Source organism: Monodelphis domestica, chromosome 5, assembly GCF_027887165.1.
Source record: "Monodelphis domestica isolate mMonDom1 chromosome 5, mMonDom1.pri, whole genome shotgun sequence".
Lineage (NCBI taxonomy): Eukaryota > Metazoa > Chordata > Mammalia > Didelphimorphia > Didelphidae > Monodelphis > Monodelphis domestica.
In genome coordinates, this window is record NC_077231.1 from 193834587 (window position 1) to 193853616 (window position 19030).

Consider the following 19030-nt stretch of genomic DNA (forward strand, 5'->3'; position numbering starts at 1 on the left):
GTGAGAGAACAATCATTCTAGAACTGAGTTTATATAGGTAGGTAGTTATATAGATTAGGTAGTTAACTCTGTGCTGTAGAGGATACAAAAAACATGCACACAGACACAATTCTTCCCCCCAATGGGTGTCAAAATTTTACCATGAATAACTGGTAAGTTTGAATATTTCCATCTCTAGGCAAATATAAATATTGGTCCTCTTTTCAAATGCTAAGATCTTTAGAAAGGTTTTAGGTTCCTACTCCTTAGCATCAATATTTTATAATGTTGTGACTGCATGTGCATAGTAAGAATAGCCCATCAGACATTTTATGGCACTATAGTATAAGCAGTCCAAATCCACTCATTAACCACCTTCCTTAAATTTAGAGAATGGTGGTGTCTAACAAGAAAGTGAAAGGAATAGTAACTATAATATTGCTCAAGGCTCCATTTTTTTCCAGGGGTTTCTGATACATAACAATAATCCTTTGCAACTATAAATTAAGCTTGAAGAACTGGGACCAACCAATTTAACTCTGCCCTAACTGTACCAACAGAACCTGGACTAAGAGAAATCCTAGCAACCTTTCCTGATATGATGATCATTCTCTCACCAGGAAGAGCTCCAGAGATTTCTAGATAAGATAACATATCAGTCTATCTCCTGAAGACCCCAAAAAGCACTCCAAGGAGTTACTGACAAGAATCTGCTATTACATCCTGTCCCTCAAGCAATAATCTTGGGTTTTTTCCTCTTTTTTTTCTCTTTCTTATCTTTCAAACAATAAAATCTGGCTAATTTTGTATCTAATGGGTTCCTCTCCTTAGGAGACTGGTTCCTACATGCATGCTTGTTCTGCTGAGAATACATTAAAATAACATTTGCTTCTTCCTCAGTTCTCAGACTAAGGTTCAGTGGGGTCACTTGGGAAGATAGTGAATTGACAAATATAACATCAATAATCTAGGGAGAGAATATAATATCCTAGTCATGCACCAGATGGTGCTCAAATCACCAGCCAAGTGGTTCTATCAATAGTCTGTCATGTATGCAAGGGGTAACTCATACCTCCAAATCCCATGGCTAAAAGCAATTGAACATTAAATACCCTGTCTGGATTCCAAATTTATATTGTTAAAGAAATAGTATTCAGAAGTTCTTAAAAAGTAGAAAGTCTATGACTTTGCTTCCTCTTTGAACAATCCTCCACATTCACAGATGAAAGGCAATCAACAAAATATCAAGCAATGTTAACATGAAAGAAAAATGTCAAGCACTCCCACATGAAGTCCTCTATTAACCAGTCTCCTGTATCTCCTCTTAATTACCTTCTCTGCTTTTTAGTACAGCCAGAAATTTCCAAACCACACTTCAGTCATAAATAATGGAGAAGGAATAGTGAGACTGGTGTGCGAGTAAAGGGTTTGAACTCTAAGCAACAAAGGCAAGAACAGTGACAGGAAAAATTCTTCTGTTTGGTTTGGCTGTTTATATTCCTTGTGTATAATGCTTTGTATATAGTAGGTTCTTAAATTTTTTAAATTAAATAATAAGATACTTTCCTAGGCCGATTGCTTTACAATGATTAAAAGAATGACACCATGGCAAAATCCAATTGTATTATCTTTTTTATTTTACTGGCTTCAAAAAAGCAACATCATACCTATTTTGCTATCAATGGATTTGTATTATCTTTAATTGATGGGATAGCTCTATTTCATTAAAGTTCAAGTCATTCTAAAGCACTGGAATATTCCTGGTGTGTAAATACAATTTGAACCCTAGAACTACAATTCCCAGCATCCCATGTTCCTTCTCATGTTAGGTGCTAAGGTAGAGAGGTTATAAACTTTGGGTAGCCCCGCCTCTCTTTTTCTCTTCCCCTGATCTGCAGCTGACTGAAGCAGTCTTTTTGGGAGAGATGAGAAAACTATTCATGTGGTTTTATTTTGGTTAGATAATTATGTTTTTGTACTTCTATTACCTTTTTATTCCTTTACTTCAAGTAATTATTAATAAACTTTATAAAATATAATACTTGGAGTATTGAACATTGATTTAAATCTTACACTAGTAAGATGTAATATTTCCATAAGAAAAATTCAAATTTTAGTTGAAGGAAATTGAGAATAGAGAATTTAGGATGTCCTCATAGTAAAAATTGAAAGGTAATTTTTATGGCAGCATTTTAAAAAATATCCTTTCGATTCTCCTTATTTTTCATACAATATTTAACACTGTCCAACTTTATCCATATTGGTTTGTAAATATTTTTAATATAAAATAAATCTTTAATAATGTTTTGATTGTTTATAACTTTTTTTATTAATAGAATTTATCTCGAGGTATCTCAGGTACTCCCTCACCTCCCCACACCATAAAAAGTATCATCTGGCAAACAAATGTATATATAGATTCTATCTTGTGTGTTTCCATTTTTCAATTCATTGTTTGGAGGTGAAAGTTTACAAGTTTATTCTTCAAATATTAAGTCTTTAGGTATATATGTTCTTTTGGTTCTACTTGTTTCACTCTTCATTTTCTCATGTAGTTCTTTCCAAGTTTTTAAAAAATTTATCCGCTTATTGTTTCTTATGACACAATAATATTCCATCACAATTGTATACTACAATTGTTTAGCCCTCTTGATGGGCATCCCCTTAGTTTCAAGGTCTTTGCCAACACAAAGAGATCTGCTATAAGTATTTTGGAATATAGAGGTTCTTTTCCTTTTCTCTGATCCCTTCAGAAATAGATCCAAGCACTGGTATTGCTGAGACTAAGGAGATATACAGTTTTATAGCTTTGGGGGCCAAATTGCTCTCCAAAAAGGTTTGATCAATTCACAGTTCCACCAAGAGTGACCCCACTTTTCCACATCCCCTCCAACATTTCTCATTTTGCCCTTCTATCATTGTAGACAGTCTTTTAAGAGTGAGTTGATACTTTAGAATTGTTTTGGTTTGCATTTCCCAAATCAGGATTGATTTAGAGCATTTTTTTCATATACTTATAGCTTTGATTTCTTCATCTGAAAACTGTCCAAATATTTTGCCCATTTATCAATAGGGGGATGGTTCTTATTCATATGAATTTGACTTCTGTGCAATAGATTCTGAAAATGTTTTCCCAATTTTCGGCTTTCCTTCTAATCTTGGCAATTTTTTTACTTGTTCAAAAACTTTTCAATTTAATGTACTGTAAATTATTCATTTTACACCTCATAATGCTCTCCAATTCTCACTGACTCATAAATTCTTTCCATGAATCTGGTAATACATTCCCTATTCTTATTTATTTATATCTCCTTTTATATAAAGAACATGTATCCATTTTGATCCTAGTAAATAGTGTTAAGATAGTGGTCTACGGGGGCAGCTGGGTAGCTTAGTGGATTGAGAGCCAGGCCTGGAGACGGGAGGTCCTAGGTTCAAATCTGGCCTCATACACTTCCCAGCTGTGTGACCGGGGGCAAGTCACTTGACCCCCATTGCCTAACCCTTACCACTCTTCTGCCTTGAAGCCAATACACAGTATTGTCTCCAAGACAGAAGGTAAGGGTTTATTAAAAAAAAAAAAAAGATAGTGGTCTATGAGCTCAGTGGATTGAGAACCAGCCCTAGAGATGGGAGGTCCTAGGTTCAAATCTGGCCTCAGACACTTCCCAGCTGTGTGACCCTGGACAAGTCACGTGACCCCCACTGCCTAGCCCTTACCACTCTTCTGCCTTGGAGCCAATACACAGTATTGACTCCAAGACAGAAGGTAAGGATTTAAAAAAAAAAAAGATAGTGGTCTATGCCTAATTTTTGCCAAAACTTTCCAGTTGTCCCAGCAATTTTTACCAAATAGTGATTTCTTACCTCAATATCTTGAATCTATACTTTTGTCAAATACAAGGTTACTATAATCTTTTACTGTTTGTTCTGTCTTTCCTGTTCCACTGATCTATATCTCTCTTTCTTAGCCAGCACCAGAGAGTTTTGATACTTTTTTATAATAGTTTAAAATCTGGTACAGCTTGACCTCCTTCCTCTATGTTTTTTTTTCATTAGTTCTATATCTTGATTTTTTGTTCTTCCAAATTAAATTTATTGCTTCTATCTAAGTGAGGTAATTTTTTGGTTATTTGATTGGCATAGCATTGAATAAGTAGGTTAATTTGGGTAGGATTGTCATTTTAATTATATTGGCTTTGTCCATCCATGACAATTAATATTTCTGCAATTATTTTGATCTGACTTTGTGTAAAAAGTATTTTCTAAATGTGTTCAGATAGTTCCTGTTTTGGCAGGTATACTTTTAGGTATTTTATTTCTCTGTGGCTATTTTAAATGGAGTATCTTATCTCTTCTGCTTCCTATTTTAATAAATTCTTTTATCAGCTGTTATCTAGTGGCTTTATCAGAAGAATGCTGCAAAGTATTCAGCTAGTGCCTTTTAGCTAGTCAAATCAAGTCAACGGCATTTATTAAGTGCCTACTATGTACAAATACTAAACTATCCCTTCATGGTCGCCAATTGCAAAGATTAAAATTAATATTCAATATTCCAAGTATTATTTTAATACTATTTATTAAAAATTTACTTAGAGCAAAGGGAAAAGTAAAAGTAGAGAAAAAGACCAGCCGTGCCTACTTCCAAGCTGCTACTACCAGCCCACGCTTCCGCAGAGAGAAAACAATGGAAACTGAATATAAAATTAACACATGACACATGACAGGAAAAGGAAATTGTGGGAAATATAGTCTCTAGGACTCTAGGAAATATAGTCTCACGATTCTAAATCAATACAACAGTAAGGATATTAAGGTAAAAAAAAATTAGAAATGAGGTTAAGGATTTCTTCTTTAAAAAATGTATTTTGGGAGGACGTTTTTGGCATCTCTGGTGTTGATAACAGATGTAGTCATGTTTAATATATCATACCCTTTGATCCATCATTTATTACTATTACTAGATCTGTACCCCAAAGAGATCTAAAAAAAGGAGTAAAGGACCTATTTGTGTACAAAATACTGTAGAAAAAATGTGTAGAAATAATTTCTTGAAGCTTTTTTTTTTTTGGTAGCAAAGAACTGGAAACTGAGGGGTTATCCATCAGTTGGGGAATGGCTGAACAAGGTGTGGTATATGATAGTTATGGAATACTATTGTGCTTTCAGAAATTATAAGCAAGAAAATTTCAGAAAAATCTGCAGACTTACATGAAATGATGCAAAGTAAAGTAAGCAGAACTCAGAACACTGTACAAAGAGACAGGAATATTTCTTGATGAATGTCTATGAATAACCTATTCTAAGCCATATAGTGTTCCAAGACAATCCCAGAGCTATTCATGCTAATAGTAAAAAAAAAAATGCCATCTTCCCTCCAAGAAAGAACTAGAGTCTGAATGCAAACTGAAACATATACTAAATTTAATTTTCTTCTTTTTTTTTCCATTTGACAACTCTTCCACAAAACAGTATGGAAAAATGTTTTAAGTGATTACATATATAAAATCTATATCAGATTGCTTGTTGTCTCAGGGAGTGGGGGAGAATAGGGAGGAACAGTGAAAAGAAGGGAGAAATTTTGGAACTCAAAAACATAAAAAAAAGAATGTTAAAAATTGTTTTTACATGTAATAGGGGAAAAATAAAATATTGTAGCACTAGATGTAGAATGCTACTGTCTCCCTGCACCCTCCAGATTGTAAATACATGTCCTCCTGGAAAAAGCATGAATAGGGGGGGAAAATGGCAAATAAGGGTATACAGAAGGTAAATTATTCAACTGGACATGTATTGACTCAAGTTAAAATGACCATGGTCTTTCCCTATCATATTTTAAAATTAATCCTATCACTAGTTTATATCCCTAACTGCTTTGTTTGAGAAAATTACAATAATTCAAAGATATTTTAATAGTTAAACAGGTGTTTAATGATTCTTTTAAAAAAAATTTATACACCACTGATATTTAAAGTTGATTACAATGGCCATTTCCATTGGTTGGCTGGTGGTTCTTCCAGTAAAGGTTCCCAAGGTTTCCAAATCAACATTTTTCTTGCCAGAGATAATTCATTTTCAGCCTGTTAATTAAAAAAGGGGGGAAAGGTGACATTATGAACATGCTATTTGATTCACATTCATAACTACTAATAGATTCTATTTAAGCTGCTCTGATTACCACTTTTCAGATTAGTCAGAAAATGTTAAGACCCAGAAAGGGTTCAGATAGCATCAAGTTCAACCTCTTACCTGAAGCATGTTCTAGCACTAGTTTATGGACTACTAAACACATTAAAACACCTTGGGCCAACTTGAACAAAAAAAAGGTACCTTCTAAAACCTGCAATATTCATACAATTTCTGAATTTAGTTAAAATAAAAAATTTCTTAATAAATTTTCAATTTCAAAACTGTTTTCTAATTCATTTTAATATAGTGATACTCTTAAAAATTAAAAATAAAAAGTAGCATCGTTAAAATTAAATTCAGGGGGCAGCTGGGTAGCTCAGTGGATTGAGAGTCAGGCCTAGAGACTGGAGGTCCTACATTCAAATCTGGCCTCAGACACTTCCGAGCTGTGTGACCCTGGGCAAGGCATTTAACCCCCATTGCCTAGCCCTTACCGCTCTTCTGCCTTGGAGCCGATAAACAGTATTGACTCCAAGACTGAAGGTAAGGGTTTAAAAAAAAAATTAAATTCAGGTGTTTTACTTTTTCCATAGTTTTCCTTTAACAAAGAAACACATTTGCAGTGAATAAAATCTATAATGAAACTTCAATCAACCAAGTTTCAAAAATCCAGCATCTCCCTGGCCAACCCAGAAGATTCAAAGTGCCCCAATTATGTCTACAGTTGCAAAAATACAGCCAGGCTTTGAATATTAACAACATATATGAAGATCAAAAATACTCATTTCCCCTTATGGTTAAAGTGAGCTAAAAGGTTGGGTATAATATGTTATATTTATTGTCTCATTAGAAACATCACTTCTCACCTTTAAACCCAGAGAGAAAAATTGCCAATAAGAGAAGGTAAAACTTTCAATTACGCTACCTTTAAAGGTATATAGTACAATAGCTTTGTTTTGCCTTTCTTACTAGGACATTTTCTCTCTCCCCTTCCCAAATGCTAAGGTAGATAAATACTTAATCCCAAATATTTTAAATTTAAATTTAAATTACTAAAGTTGTTTTGTTAATTTATACCTGAAGAATCACCTCTTCTAGCTGGCCACTCTGAAGCTGATCTTCTAGTTTCTGAAGATCTGTTTCCTATATCAGACAGAAAGCAAAAACATGCTTTTAAATGTTGAGGCCCAATGTCTGAATATCTGCAAATCATATATCAGAAATTTTGTACTTAAAAAATATTACAATTATACTACTTAAATCTTTCAGGGTTTGATCAAATTAAGTTCTTGTAAGTATCTAATCAAATACCTGCTAGAGTCCAATTATCCTCTCTAACTACTTCACTGAATTTTTCTCATAATTAAAATGTTTGATATGTTTTTAAGATTAAGTATCATATGCTAACCCATACAAATGACTGAACTGGAAAACTTCATTTTATATTTCTAAAACAAAGAGGCTAAGGATATCACTAGTCTGCACGAGACACATTTATTCTTCTGTTGAAAAGACTGGCATAGGGAACAGCCAGGTGGCTCAGTGCACTAAGAGCCAGACTCAGACAGGAGATCCTGGGTTCAAATCTCGATTTAGACACTTCCTAGCTGTGTGATCCTGGGCAAATCACTTCACTCCCACTGCCTAGTCCTTACCATTCTTCTGCCTTAGAACCAATACACAGTATTGATTCTAAGATGGGAAGTAAAGGTTTAAAAAATAAAAAAGAAACAACTGGCATAGTTCAGAATCAGCCTTCCGAAGAGATTCAAAGAAATATTTCACCACAATATAATGTTAGAATGGAAAGTATAGTGGATTTTAAATGAGAGAATTTGGATTGCCTATGTAATCCTAAGCAAGAAATCACTTCTCTGGGCCTCAGGTTAAATCTGTTAAATGAGAAGCTAGATTAAATAAAAACTAAAGGCTCTTTTAACTCTAAATCTATGATCTTCTGACAGCCTTGGAAGATCTTCAGTGGAATTCCCCAGATATGTATGGTTGATTCTGTGCTATTTAGTAATCTTTTGATTAATGATTTGAATAAAGGCCTAGGTGCAGATGGCATAAAGCTAGAATGGCTAACACACTGGATGGAAATTAAGTCTAAAATGGTCTTTAGATAGAGTTCTGATCTAAATCAGGTAAAATACAATTTGATAGAGATAAATTTAAAGTTATATACTTGTGACTTAAAAAATTATAAAAACAGGATAAAGAAGGCATGGAAAAGATAAGAGTTCTTTTGAAAGTGAAAACATGGGTTTTGGTGAAATATAAATTCACAGGAGCCATGTTTGTGATAATGAGTGGTAAGAACAAAGGTAGGAAGTTGCAAATAGGTAAAGAGCGCCAGGGATATTAGGAGACAGAAGGAAAGCATTCTAGACACAGCGAAAAGATCAGTGCTCAGACTTGAAGTGTCTTATCCATGGATCAGTGTCACTGAATCAGAGTATGTGTTGAAAATAAGGTATAAGAAGACTGGAAAGGAATAAGAGGGCTGGCTTATGAAAGGTTTTGAATGTCAAAAAAAAATTTTTTTAAGCATTTTATATTTCATCCTGGAGGCAACAGTGAGCTATTTTTGAAAGTCTGAGATGGGAGGGAGAAGGAAAGAGGGTATATCAAGATCCAACCTACCTTTCAGGAAAATCGCTTGAGCTGTTGAGCAGAAGATAAACTGAAGTGTGCAAAGACTTGGAGCAGATAGAGCCACAGTAAGCTATTTCAAGAATCTTTAACAGTAACAGGGAAGGTAACAGAGGTGGAGGGTATAGGGGGAAAGATAATGAATTCTATTTTGGACATATTGAATTTCAGATGTCTATTGGGCATCCAGTTCAAGATGTCTTAAAGGTAGTTGGGTAGGCCAGACTGGAAAGCAGAAGAAAGTCTGGGGCAAAATAGATTTGAAAATCACTGGCATAGAAATGGTCATTAAATTCACAGTATGCTGTAAAGAGAATTTTTTTAGATATGGATCAGAATAGGTGTCTATTGAGATCCTTCTCCCAACTCTTAAATTCTAAGATTTAAGATCTTAGAGGGAAGACAAATTATACAGGTTAAATAAAAAGGAAAATTCTTTTAAAAATAAAGGGCAAGTAGTAACTAGCAAAGGTAGAAGACTAGGGACAATGATCAAAGTGCTAGGGAGAATAGTAAGGAATAAATGATTGTTGGAATGAAAGAAAGTGACAAAAGATAAGGAAAGGAGAATAAATATAATTTTTGCTCACAGACTTCATTGGGCACCACAGACCTGATGAAAAATGCTGGCTACTTACCTCTTTCACCATATTCATTCTTTCATTTGTAATCTGTTCTGTATATTTTCTATATGCTGCATTTGCGGGCATTAACTGAAGAGTATTAAGAATCTTGTCGTATAATAATTTTAGCCGCTGAAAAGGCAGTTGCAAAAGTTTTATAAGTTTAAAATAATATTAAATACTTCAAACAATACTTTTAAAAAATTAATATTGAAGTTACCATAATAACAACAAATATTTATACCAAATCAAATTCACGGTGTATTTTATGATGCTAATTAAAGGCAGTCATGAGCTAGGGGACAGGTTCTAGTGCTAAGTTTGTTACTGACTTTGGAAAATCATGTAACTACTCTTTGTCTCAGTTTTTCCACATAGAAAATATTCTTTCATCCTTCCCTTGGGAGGAATATTATTATGCCAGATTTTGACAGGCAAAGTTTTTTAGCTATAAAATGAACCTGTAAAAATAGTAAAGGAATAAATGATGAATGGTTAATGCTTTCTAATTAAAAGCAAAATAAATTATTTAAATAAATTGTTTATATATTTTAGGGATTTTTCCTACATTAATAAAAAAGAATAGAATGATAGTACTTGATTTATACAAAGAATATATTTTATATGATCATATGATTATACAAAGAATATACAAGGAATTTTATATGAGTATTCTCATGTTTACAAACTTGGGACAAAGTAGTATAATGAAAAAAAATACCATGGTTTAGAGTCCAGGTTCAACTGAAACAAGTGCAAACATTTACTAATTATATATATGAATAAGGGATTTTGTGTATAATGTTTACTTAAATAAAAACTAAGCAGCCTAATTTTATGTCATCATAAAAAATGTTAAAGTTTAAATCATACAAATAACAAAATTCTCAATCACCTTTCTATTTAGCGACAGACTGGGAAAGACAGGTAATATATTTTGCTTATTTAAATTCTCAACTAATTTCCCAACTTAGTAGAATAAGTCCAAATAAAGAAAATATTTTGTCCATGCCTGCAAAAGGAGGAGGTTAAAAGAAATATTATCACTTCAATAGTCTCAAATGAATCCTGGAATTAAAATGATTTCTCTAAATTCTATAAAACCTCAACAGTTAACTTATTTCAATACAGTTAGAAAAATATAGTGAAAAGAACACTTAACATGCAGTTATTCGATCTATTTTGAAGACAGTTTCCTCCACTTACTACTGTGACTTTTCTCCGGGCCTCTGTCTTCTCATCTGAAATGGAGCTAAATATTTTATGTTTATCATTTATGGTGACTCCAGCATTATAAAAGCATTAAATCATTCAATGCTTCAGCTGCAACTAGATATCTGAATTTGGATCGCTTGGACTAGGGAAATGTCCAAGTACCCTTGCCCAGAGGATGGCATTGGCAATTACAATTAGTGCCCTATAAAGACTTTACATGCAAGACCAGAGTAGAGAAATACACAAAGAAAGTCGGCACATACCTCCCGTGGGGTCTCACATACTGCCAGTCCAACCAGACCTGTGGTCTACAAAAATAAAATACTCTAGTCATTCCCAGTTAATCCGGTTGTCCTCCCTGGTCTACTGTGGGGACAGGGGGAAGAAGAGGAGGAGGGAGAAGAGAAAGGGGAGGAGTGTGAAAGGGGAGGGAGGAGGAAAGAGCTTAAGGGAAGGTGAAGAGAGAAAAAGTGGGAGGAGGATAAAGGAAGGATAAAAGAAGGAAAGGTAGGAGGGAAGAAGGGAAGGGGAGAAAGGGTCATGGGAAGGGAACAGAAGAAGGAGTAAGGGGGAAGGGGAGGAGGAAGAAAAGAAAGGAGGGGAGTAAAAAGGGTAGGGGAGTGGGAAAGGGGAGGCAGGAGAAGGGAGGAGGTGGAGAAGAGGAAGGGAAGAGAGGGGAGGAAAGGCGGAGGAGGTGGATGAAGCAAACAGTACCACCCAGGCTCAAATTCACAGAGGTCTCCCTTCAAACTGGTTGCAAGAGGCAGTAGGTCCTCTGCGCACCCCCGGCCAAGGCTGCCCCATTACCCAAGTCAGAGAAACCTTTTGCGGCCTCGGTCTCCTCAGAGAGGAGGCACGGAGCAGCCCACTCTCTACCCCAGCCCCACAGATTCGGCTACCTGGGGGGTCACCCTCCCAAACTCCATCTGCACCCCGTCTGACCTCCAAAGGACTCACTCACCTTCTTCAACACCCCAGCCATGACAGCAAACCAGCAGGCGTCGCCGCACAGCACTCTGGGAGGGAGCTGCTCTCAGACCCGTTGAATCCACTACCGAAAATCTAGAGCCTACGGTCGCCCGTAGCAACGGAGCTCACACCACAGGCCCACAGAGGTACTGGATGGACCGAGAGAGGAGCACCCTCACTCTTCAGTTCCAGGTTTGGGGCTTGGTTTGAGGTTTGGCGCACGCGCTCTAATTCCCAGGACACTTAATGGAAGGGCGCATGCGTATAAAATCATGAGATGACCTCGTCTTAAAGTGCAGGGTCTAAGCACATGCGTATACCAGTATTTTATATATATATAGTGGTAGTCTCTCGGTGACCGAGAATGACAATATATCACACACACACACACACACACACAGAGTCATATTTTTGTTGCTCTCTCTGTCGTTAGGGGTGCTCCATATCTTCATTGTCTTCAATCTATGGTAATTTCGTCCTCTTGTTGGAGGAGAGGAGTTTTGACTTTCATTCAGATCAGGAAGGGAAAATGGATGGTCTTGTGAATTCTCCAGGTCTTCTCCTTTGCTATGATTTTTGTCCAGTGCTCTTGATCACCCCGGGGCTTCCAGTTAAATAATGAGTTATCTTGCACAAAGTGAAAAAGAACTTCTCAGGCTGCAGGATAGACAATCTGTGTTGGTAATTGGTTAGCTGTATGAACTTTAGCTGTTTCATAAATTCAGCAATAATGTGTGTTTGTATTCATCAGTCATCCAGTCACGGTGGATGTTTTAGTAGGAACACTAGGAGCAGAAACTATCTGAGTGATTTTGGGCAAGTCATTTAACCCTTTTTCCTTCATTTCCTCATCTGTTGAATGAGCTGGAGAAGGAAATGGCAAACCTCTCTCTTATCCCTACCAAGAAAACTCTTTACTGGAGTCATAAAGAGGCAGGGACAACTGAAACAATTGAATGAACAGGGGGGAAAGGCTGCCCCATCAACAATTTCTCTATTTTTAAGCCCTGTACTCTGACATCTCATTTATTCATAACCAATTGAAATGATATACTCCATCCTACTATTTGTTGTTTTGTTCCATTCAACCACTTCTGCTTATTATTGTCAGGATGGGAACAACTGAGACAGTGCCAGCCTAGTTACTTACTATTGGAGTGACCTTTTCCCTTGTCTCTTTTAGAGTGTAGCAGGGATTGGGGGAAAGAGGATTTCCATCTTCTCTCCGACCCATCCAGGAGAGAACATACAAAAGAGTCCTACTGTAGAGTTATTGAATTGCAGAAAGGAGCAGCCCCTGAGAGCTCCATGTAGGGACATGCCCAAAAGAGATGTTGTGCCCTGGGAGAATATCATGAGAGCACCATAAAAAAAGACTTTAGGGTATTGTAGTGCACGGTTTGAGTTATCTTAGCTACCCATGTCTCCTATATGTATTCCTCTCTACTCCTCTATATGTGTGCCTGCTGTTGCTCTTTATGTGAATTTGTGAGAAAGAGGAGCTAGGTGATGCAGTAGATAGAGTGCAAGGTCTGGAGTCAGAAAGACTGTAGGTCAAATCTGGCCTCAGGTATTTACTAGCCTTAGTTTCCTCATCTGTAAAATGAGTAAAAAGGAAGTGGCAAGCCACTCCAGTATCTTTACCTCAAATGGAATCACAGTCTGACATGACTAAGAAACAACTGAACAACATTTTGTGGAAGAGCATACCTCATGTTTGTTGAGTTGTTGTTTTCATAGCTTTGGCTCTTACAATGTCATTTTAATAAATGCCTTTGCTTTGAACTAGTTGTGTCAACTGACTGTCTATTAAAGATGAACACATTCATTGCCCCGGACAAAGTCCACCCTTGCCCATGACTCCAGGGTTTCCCGACTGGTGGCAAACTATCAGTCAACAAAATTAACAAACGGAAGACAGCTTACTCATAACAGCCATGAGATTGCTTTGCACCTAACAGCTGCTCCGCCATCTCAATGTCTGGTCTTTATTTTTATACCCATTTTCTTGGCATGCAAGTTTACAAAATCAAAGAGAGATAATTGGAAAAGTTATACATTAACTTTTAACAAATCACTTGATTAACATTCTATATTTTTGTATTGTGATTAAAGACAGAATAAAGGTTGCACACAAGATAAATGATTTCATCATAGGTGGCTTGATTTTCTCATTACCTTGAGAGAAGTTTTGAGCTTACAAACAATCAAGGAAAATTATTTATTACTTTTAATAAAATGGAATAATTAATCAGCAGTTCTTAGAAGACAATTCAACAATCATATCATAGGGACTGAGGGGTACTGGGAACATAATTCAAATTTAGACTGGTGGCTTCTAGGGAGTTCCTGAGTTACTGATTTGTGTAATCGAGTCACTGAGGCATACTGAAGCTTGATGTACTTGTACTTATTGCTTAGGCCTCTATGATTGATTTGTGTGCTGACTTCATGAGAATTGGCTTCTGTGAGTGGGAAAGTTTTGGGCTTGGCCTGTAGCTGTGTTTTTTCTGGGAATTATATACCTAAGTAAAAGTTAACCCATGATGGTCTTTTGGGGATTGGGTTTAAGGGTCTGATCTTTTGGTGATGTTTTGGGGAATTAGGGTACAGCTATTTTGCTCTTGCATTTTTTATTTTGAAACTAGGGGGAATAATAATCATGCCAATTCATAGGTAAGGGGAATTGATGAAAGAGGTCATGTAAAGGGGGTTTGGTGGGCAATCACATCTCGCCATGGACCACTCTGGTCTCCCCAGCTACCACGTGTAACTCTATCAAGGCATCATGGTCTGATGGCTCCCAGCAATTGATAGTAGCTATAAGCTATAGAAATGTAGCCCCACAGAGTACCTTTCTGGAGTAGTTCTCCCTCTCAGCATCCAACCTAAAAATACAAGTTAGGGGGAAAGCCCAAAATGGGCATTAAAATATTAACAATGACCATTGTATTTGACTAGGATTTTTTTGTTGTTTTTTACATTCTGTAGTGCATTAATATTGTTGTAATCATTGTATGCATTGTCTTTTTGGTTTTACTCTTCTTTTTCATTATGGGTTTTTCAATTAATAATCAATAACTAAATATTATATTTTATAAAGTTTTATTAATGATAACTAAAACAGAAGAACTGCCTGCCTTCAGCCCAGTTGCAGGTCCGAGAGAGAGAGAAGGAGGAGTTACAGTGTAAAATTGAGATTTGAACTCTGGACTTCAATCCCCACAAGCCCTTGCTCCACTTCCCCAAAATGCTTTGTAATCTCATGGAATTCTCACCTGTGACGAGAACAAAATTTTATTTAAAGGGTCTTCCCTGTAGGCGGGGCTCTCTCTCTTTTTGGACTTCCGTTTTGGAGCAGATGTGGCTCTTTCCATAATGTAGGTGAGGTCTTGTCTAGGCCTCTGGCCTCGGCACGTTTTCCTTATCCTGTATTTTCTTTAATCCTTAATCCTTAATAAACCTCTAAAAAATATAATACTCCTTGCAGAGAGAAACTAATTTCTACCTGCCTCAGTCTCCCCTAAATTTTAATCTTTACAACAGCCAGTTAAAATACAATCAAAGCAAAACATGGGGATGCAGGAAAATGGAATTTTGGGAAATACAAAGTACTTCTGAGGGATGAAGTCCAAAGGCTCAAAATGTTCATTTACACATACCCCCCTGTGATCCTATTGGGAAACTAGTTTCCCCAAAAAGATCATGGAAATATAATCAACTTAAAGATTGTAATAATTTGTGGATAAAAGGAAAAGAGAACAAAACCAATGATTACTAGGTTGACAAAAAGCCAATTTGGGGGCAGTCCCCTTTGGCATAAGAGTATATATTCAAAACAAAGCATTTCAATCCCCCATAGTTCAATTCACATCCCAAAGTTCACTCTGGATCTTCTGGTGAAGCATGTGATCTCTGCAAGCATCTATCTTCACGGCACATTTTGAATTCTGGGAGATAGCAAGTTTCTTATCCTAAAATTGCTCAAATTTAAATCAAAAGTTCACAACAATAACTTGGCCCCCCTGAAGTGAATAATAATAAACACAGGGATCACTCAGGGATGCATGGCTGTGTTATGAGGTATATGAATCAATTTGCAAAAGAAAATAAAAAAGATGAAAAATCCAAATAAAAGAGAAAAATAACTTGTGGATATAATACAAAATGTAAAAGTTTTATGTCTAAAAAAATCTAAGGAAAAACAAACCTATAACAGGTCCTTGAATCAGGGCCCAATTAAAATGATTTAAGAAATTATGCATTTACCCAATCAGTATTTAGGACTATAGAAAGTTTGCCACACCATGAAAGACAGAAAAGGGATGAGGTTATAGGAGCCGGGTAGGAGCCAAATTTGAGAAACTTGGTAGAATATGAGACAAGGAAGACCTGCCTTTAACACATGTTAAACAGCCACAACCTCAAACCCCAAACAAGTTCAAGTCCTCTTGTCTTGGCTCAAAATGTTCATCAATCCCATTGAGATTGGTTGGTCTCTTTGACCTTGTGCTCAATTGGCACTATGCAGTTTAGCTTTGTGTTTCTTTGGCACTGTGCAATGGCTCTTTTGTATTCTCTTGTCCTGGAATCTGACATAATCATTAAGCAAAGTCCCATAAATTTTTTTTAAACAATCAATGGCATCATTTTTATAGTCTAAAGCTTTTGGGGTATACATTAATATTAGAACAAATGTATTTAAAACTTATATTAATGCAAAATAAAAAAATTAAAGAAAAATCTCAATACTGTTGACATGTGCTTCAAATACAAAAAGGAGAGAAGAATAAAACTCAGATACTGTATTGCACATGCAATAAAAAAAATCAAAGTTTTTTTTTAAGTTTTAAAAATCAAAAATATATAGCTTAAAATCAGTGACACACTGTGTCAGCCATGTGCGAGTACACAGAATAAAACAGTAATACAGTAGATAATGCACAGTCAAAGAAGTGCCAAAGTCCCAAAAATTCACAATAGCCCAGTTAATTACAATAGCAAACAAATCCACTCTCATATTTCACATAAGTTTCTGTATGACATAAAAAAAGCTATGAACTGATGGATATTTGTCACAATTTTTACAAATGTAACAAATCTTTCAATCTTGGTAAACATATTTCTAAACAAAGTGAAACTTATTTGGGTCTAGAACATCATCAAGAAATCTAGATTGTTCTGCTGGAAGTGAATTAAAATGAAGAGTTTTGCAGGAGCTCTTTTTTTCTGGCTTCGTGATATACCTTGGTAGGAACATTTCTTTGTTTCTCTACCTTTAATACAACATTCTTTATTATTATATTATTATATATATTATAATATATATAATATATTATTACATAATATATATTATATATATATAATATCCATTCAGAAACCACTAGTTATATAAAATTATTTCTGAAGACCCCTTAAAATTACAATTAAATTCTTAGCTTATTAAATTCTCTAAAGGTTGTATATAATTTAACTAGTTTTGTTGAAATCCATCCATCATCATCTATGTGAAAATTAACAAAGGCAACATGTGATCCTCAATGGATCTAGTGACAAGGGTTTTAGGCAAGATGTTCATGGGCTTATACAATGTTATTTTGTTCTTCAACAGAGGTAAAGGTACAAATTAAAGATCAATATAGGCAAAACATAGTAGCTTAAAATGATTCAGTATTACAGAAATGTATTGACTAGATTAATACAGATAAACTTTTAAAAATTTAAACTTTAAAGCAATCAGTAAATACAATAATATAAACCAATGAGAAAGTGCAGACAGGAAGTGCGGTCAAAATCCTTTTCACCAATCCCAATAGACTTGTTTGCTATTATAGGAGAATAAACTAAAAATACTTAGCAACAAGCTTCCAGATCTCTTTTAAAGTTTCCTTCCCCTCCCTAATATTTATTATCCATTTAGATTTCATTTGTCAGATGTCTGAATTTCCTCCACTCTGCATGTTGAGAGCAGTTGTGACTTTTAGAACTTTGTCAAAATATTCCAGGTTGGTTTGTAGCATAAGCAGCCTAGCTTGTGGCATATTCTTGAGGAGAAGGAAATAAAGTGGGGAAATCTCCAATGAAAATAAAAAGTCCCAGGATAAGAATTAAGCAGATCCAAACTGCACTTTTTAGCTCTACCAACTCAAACTGTTGTTTCAGAGTTTCAAGCATGCTTTGCAATAGCATTTTTCCTGGATGACACTGAATGGGGTTTGTTTAAAGAGTAAGCATAAAGAAGCAAAACTTTGAGGGGAAACAATAGCATATTTGCATATGAGAGAAAAAATACTTCTCCTTGGAGTTTTGGGTCAAGAGGAAGAAGGAAAAAAAAATTGGGCTTTATTCCCCCAAACTGACTTTAAATCTACTGATTTGGAACTAACTGCCTTCCCTGAGAAAAACCTTTAGTAACTGCCTTCTAAACTAGTAGTCCAGGATCACCTTTAAAAAAATATGCTTGAAAAATTAGAAGGCGTGGGGTTCTTTTTTTTTTTCCTTTCATACAGAAAAATGGCTATGGCAGGCTAGAAACACACACATGGAGTGTGGAAAGGGATTGGAGTGGAAAGATTATTATATGTCACCCTCTGTGGAAAAAAAATGGTTGGGATTGGCAGGCTCTTGTGGTGGGTCTGGTCTTTGCAAGAGGAGGTTCCAAGCTGGATGGAGAGCAGTGAGGAATTCTGGGCAAGCAGATGGACAGGAGAAATAGCAGGCAGGGGCAGGCAGCAGAGTGGGGCAGGAGTTGCAGGCACACCCCGCCACCACCAGACCCTTGTGGTGGGCAGTGACCGGGCAAACTTACTATCTTTACTGTAAGGCTATCTGCTCAAAACTTTTTGAGAATTTGTAATCGCTTTGTGGTAAGCCAAAATGTGGGTTTAAAAATTAATAATAAATAACTAAATATTTTATTTTATACAGTTTTATTAATAATAACTAAAACAAAAGAACTGCCTGACTTCAGCCAGATTACAGGTCCGAGAGAGAGAGAGAGAGAGAGAGAGAGAGAGAGAGACAGAGACAGAGAGAGAGACAGAGAGAGAGAGACAGAGAGACAGAGAGACAGAGAGACAGAGACAGAGACAGAGAGAGACAGAGACAGAGAGAGACAGAGACAGAGAGACAGAGAGAGAGACAGAGAGAGACAGAGACAGAGAGAGACAGAGAGAGGGGAGGGGGGGAGGAGTTACAGCCAGTTCAAATACAATCATACAAAACATGGGGTTGCAGGAAAATGAAATTTTGGGAAACTGCAGGGGGATGAAGTCCAAAGGCTCAATATCTCCATTTAACATCATTTAATTAAAAATTTTTTTGAATGTTGATACAATTTTTAATAATCATTTTCCAACATTTTACAATCCATGTTCTCTCCTTTCCTCCCACTCTCCTCCCTTCCTCCCCAAGATGGCAGGTAATATGATTTAGGTTGTCCATATGTATGTATGTCCATA

General features: G+C 36.0%; 2 protein-coding genes and 1 non-coding gene across 7 annotated transcripts in view; 1 reads left to right on the plus strand and 2 right to left on the minus strand.

Annotated features, from left to right (window-relative positions):
* Positions 1 to 5886: 5886 nt before the first annotated feature.
* On the minus strand, positions 5887 to 11702 carry NDUFA5 (NADH:ubiquinone oxidoreductase subunit A5). 2 transcript variants are annotated; one of them, XM_001365459.4, is made up of 5 exons: positions 11563 to 11702; positions 10865 to 10909; positions 9402 to 9518; positions 7186 to 7251; positions 5887 to 6059 (listed from the first exon to the last, which is right to left on the minus strand). In XM_001365459.4, exons 1-5 carry the CDS (start codon positions 11581 to 11583, stop codon positions 5958 to 5960), a joined length of 351 nt encoding a protein of 116 aa, XP_001365496.1. In that variant the 5' UTR covers positions 11584 to 11702; the 3' UTR covers positions 5887 to 5957. The 2 variants fall into 2 exon arrangements, with proteins under 2 accessions (XP_001365496.1, XP_056655628.1); XM_056799650.1 differs by having other exon boundaries at positions 11501 to 11569.
* On the minus strand, positions 7252 to 7308 carry MIR7350 (microRNA mir-7350). The gene has a single exon (NR_127573.1). It is a non-coding gene; the product is annotated as a microRNA mir-7350 (primary transcript).
* The window catches only part of ASB15 (ankyrin repeat and SOCS box containing 15), a 77527-nt gene continuing 70076 nt past the window's right edge, over positions 11580 to 19030 (plus strand). For 2 of the 4 annotated variants that reach the window (XM_007504234.3, XM_056799648.1), the window contains exon 1: positions 11580 to 11716. The gene's annotated coding sequence lies outside the window, so the exon portion shown is untranslated. Of the gene's footprint in view, positions 11763 to 19030 lie in introns of all 4 variants that reach the window. The other 2 variants (XM_007504231.3, XM_001365528.4) reach the window with 1 other exon arrangement.

Bases quoted from the DNA above. Each gene is read 5' to 3' on its own strand.
- NDUFA5 (XM_056799650.1), bottom strand. From the start codon at position 11,527: ATGGAGTTTGGGAGGGTGACCCCCCAG. The intron at 9,519-10,864 runs GTATGTGCCGAC...CTGCCTTTTCAG, and splicing joins TATGTGAGACCCCACGGGAG to CGGCTAAAATTATTATACGA. The intron at 6,060-7,185 runs GTATAAATTAAC...TTTAATTAACAG, and splicing joins TAGAAGAGGTGATTCTTCAG to GCTGAAAATGAATTATCTCT.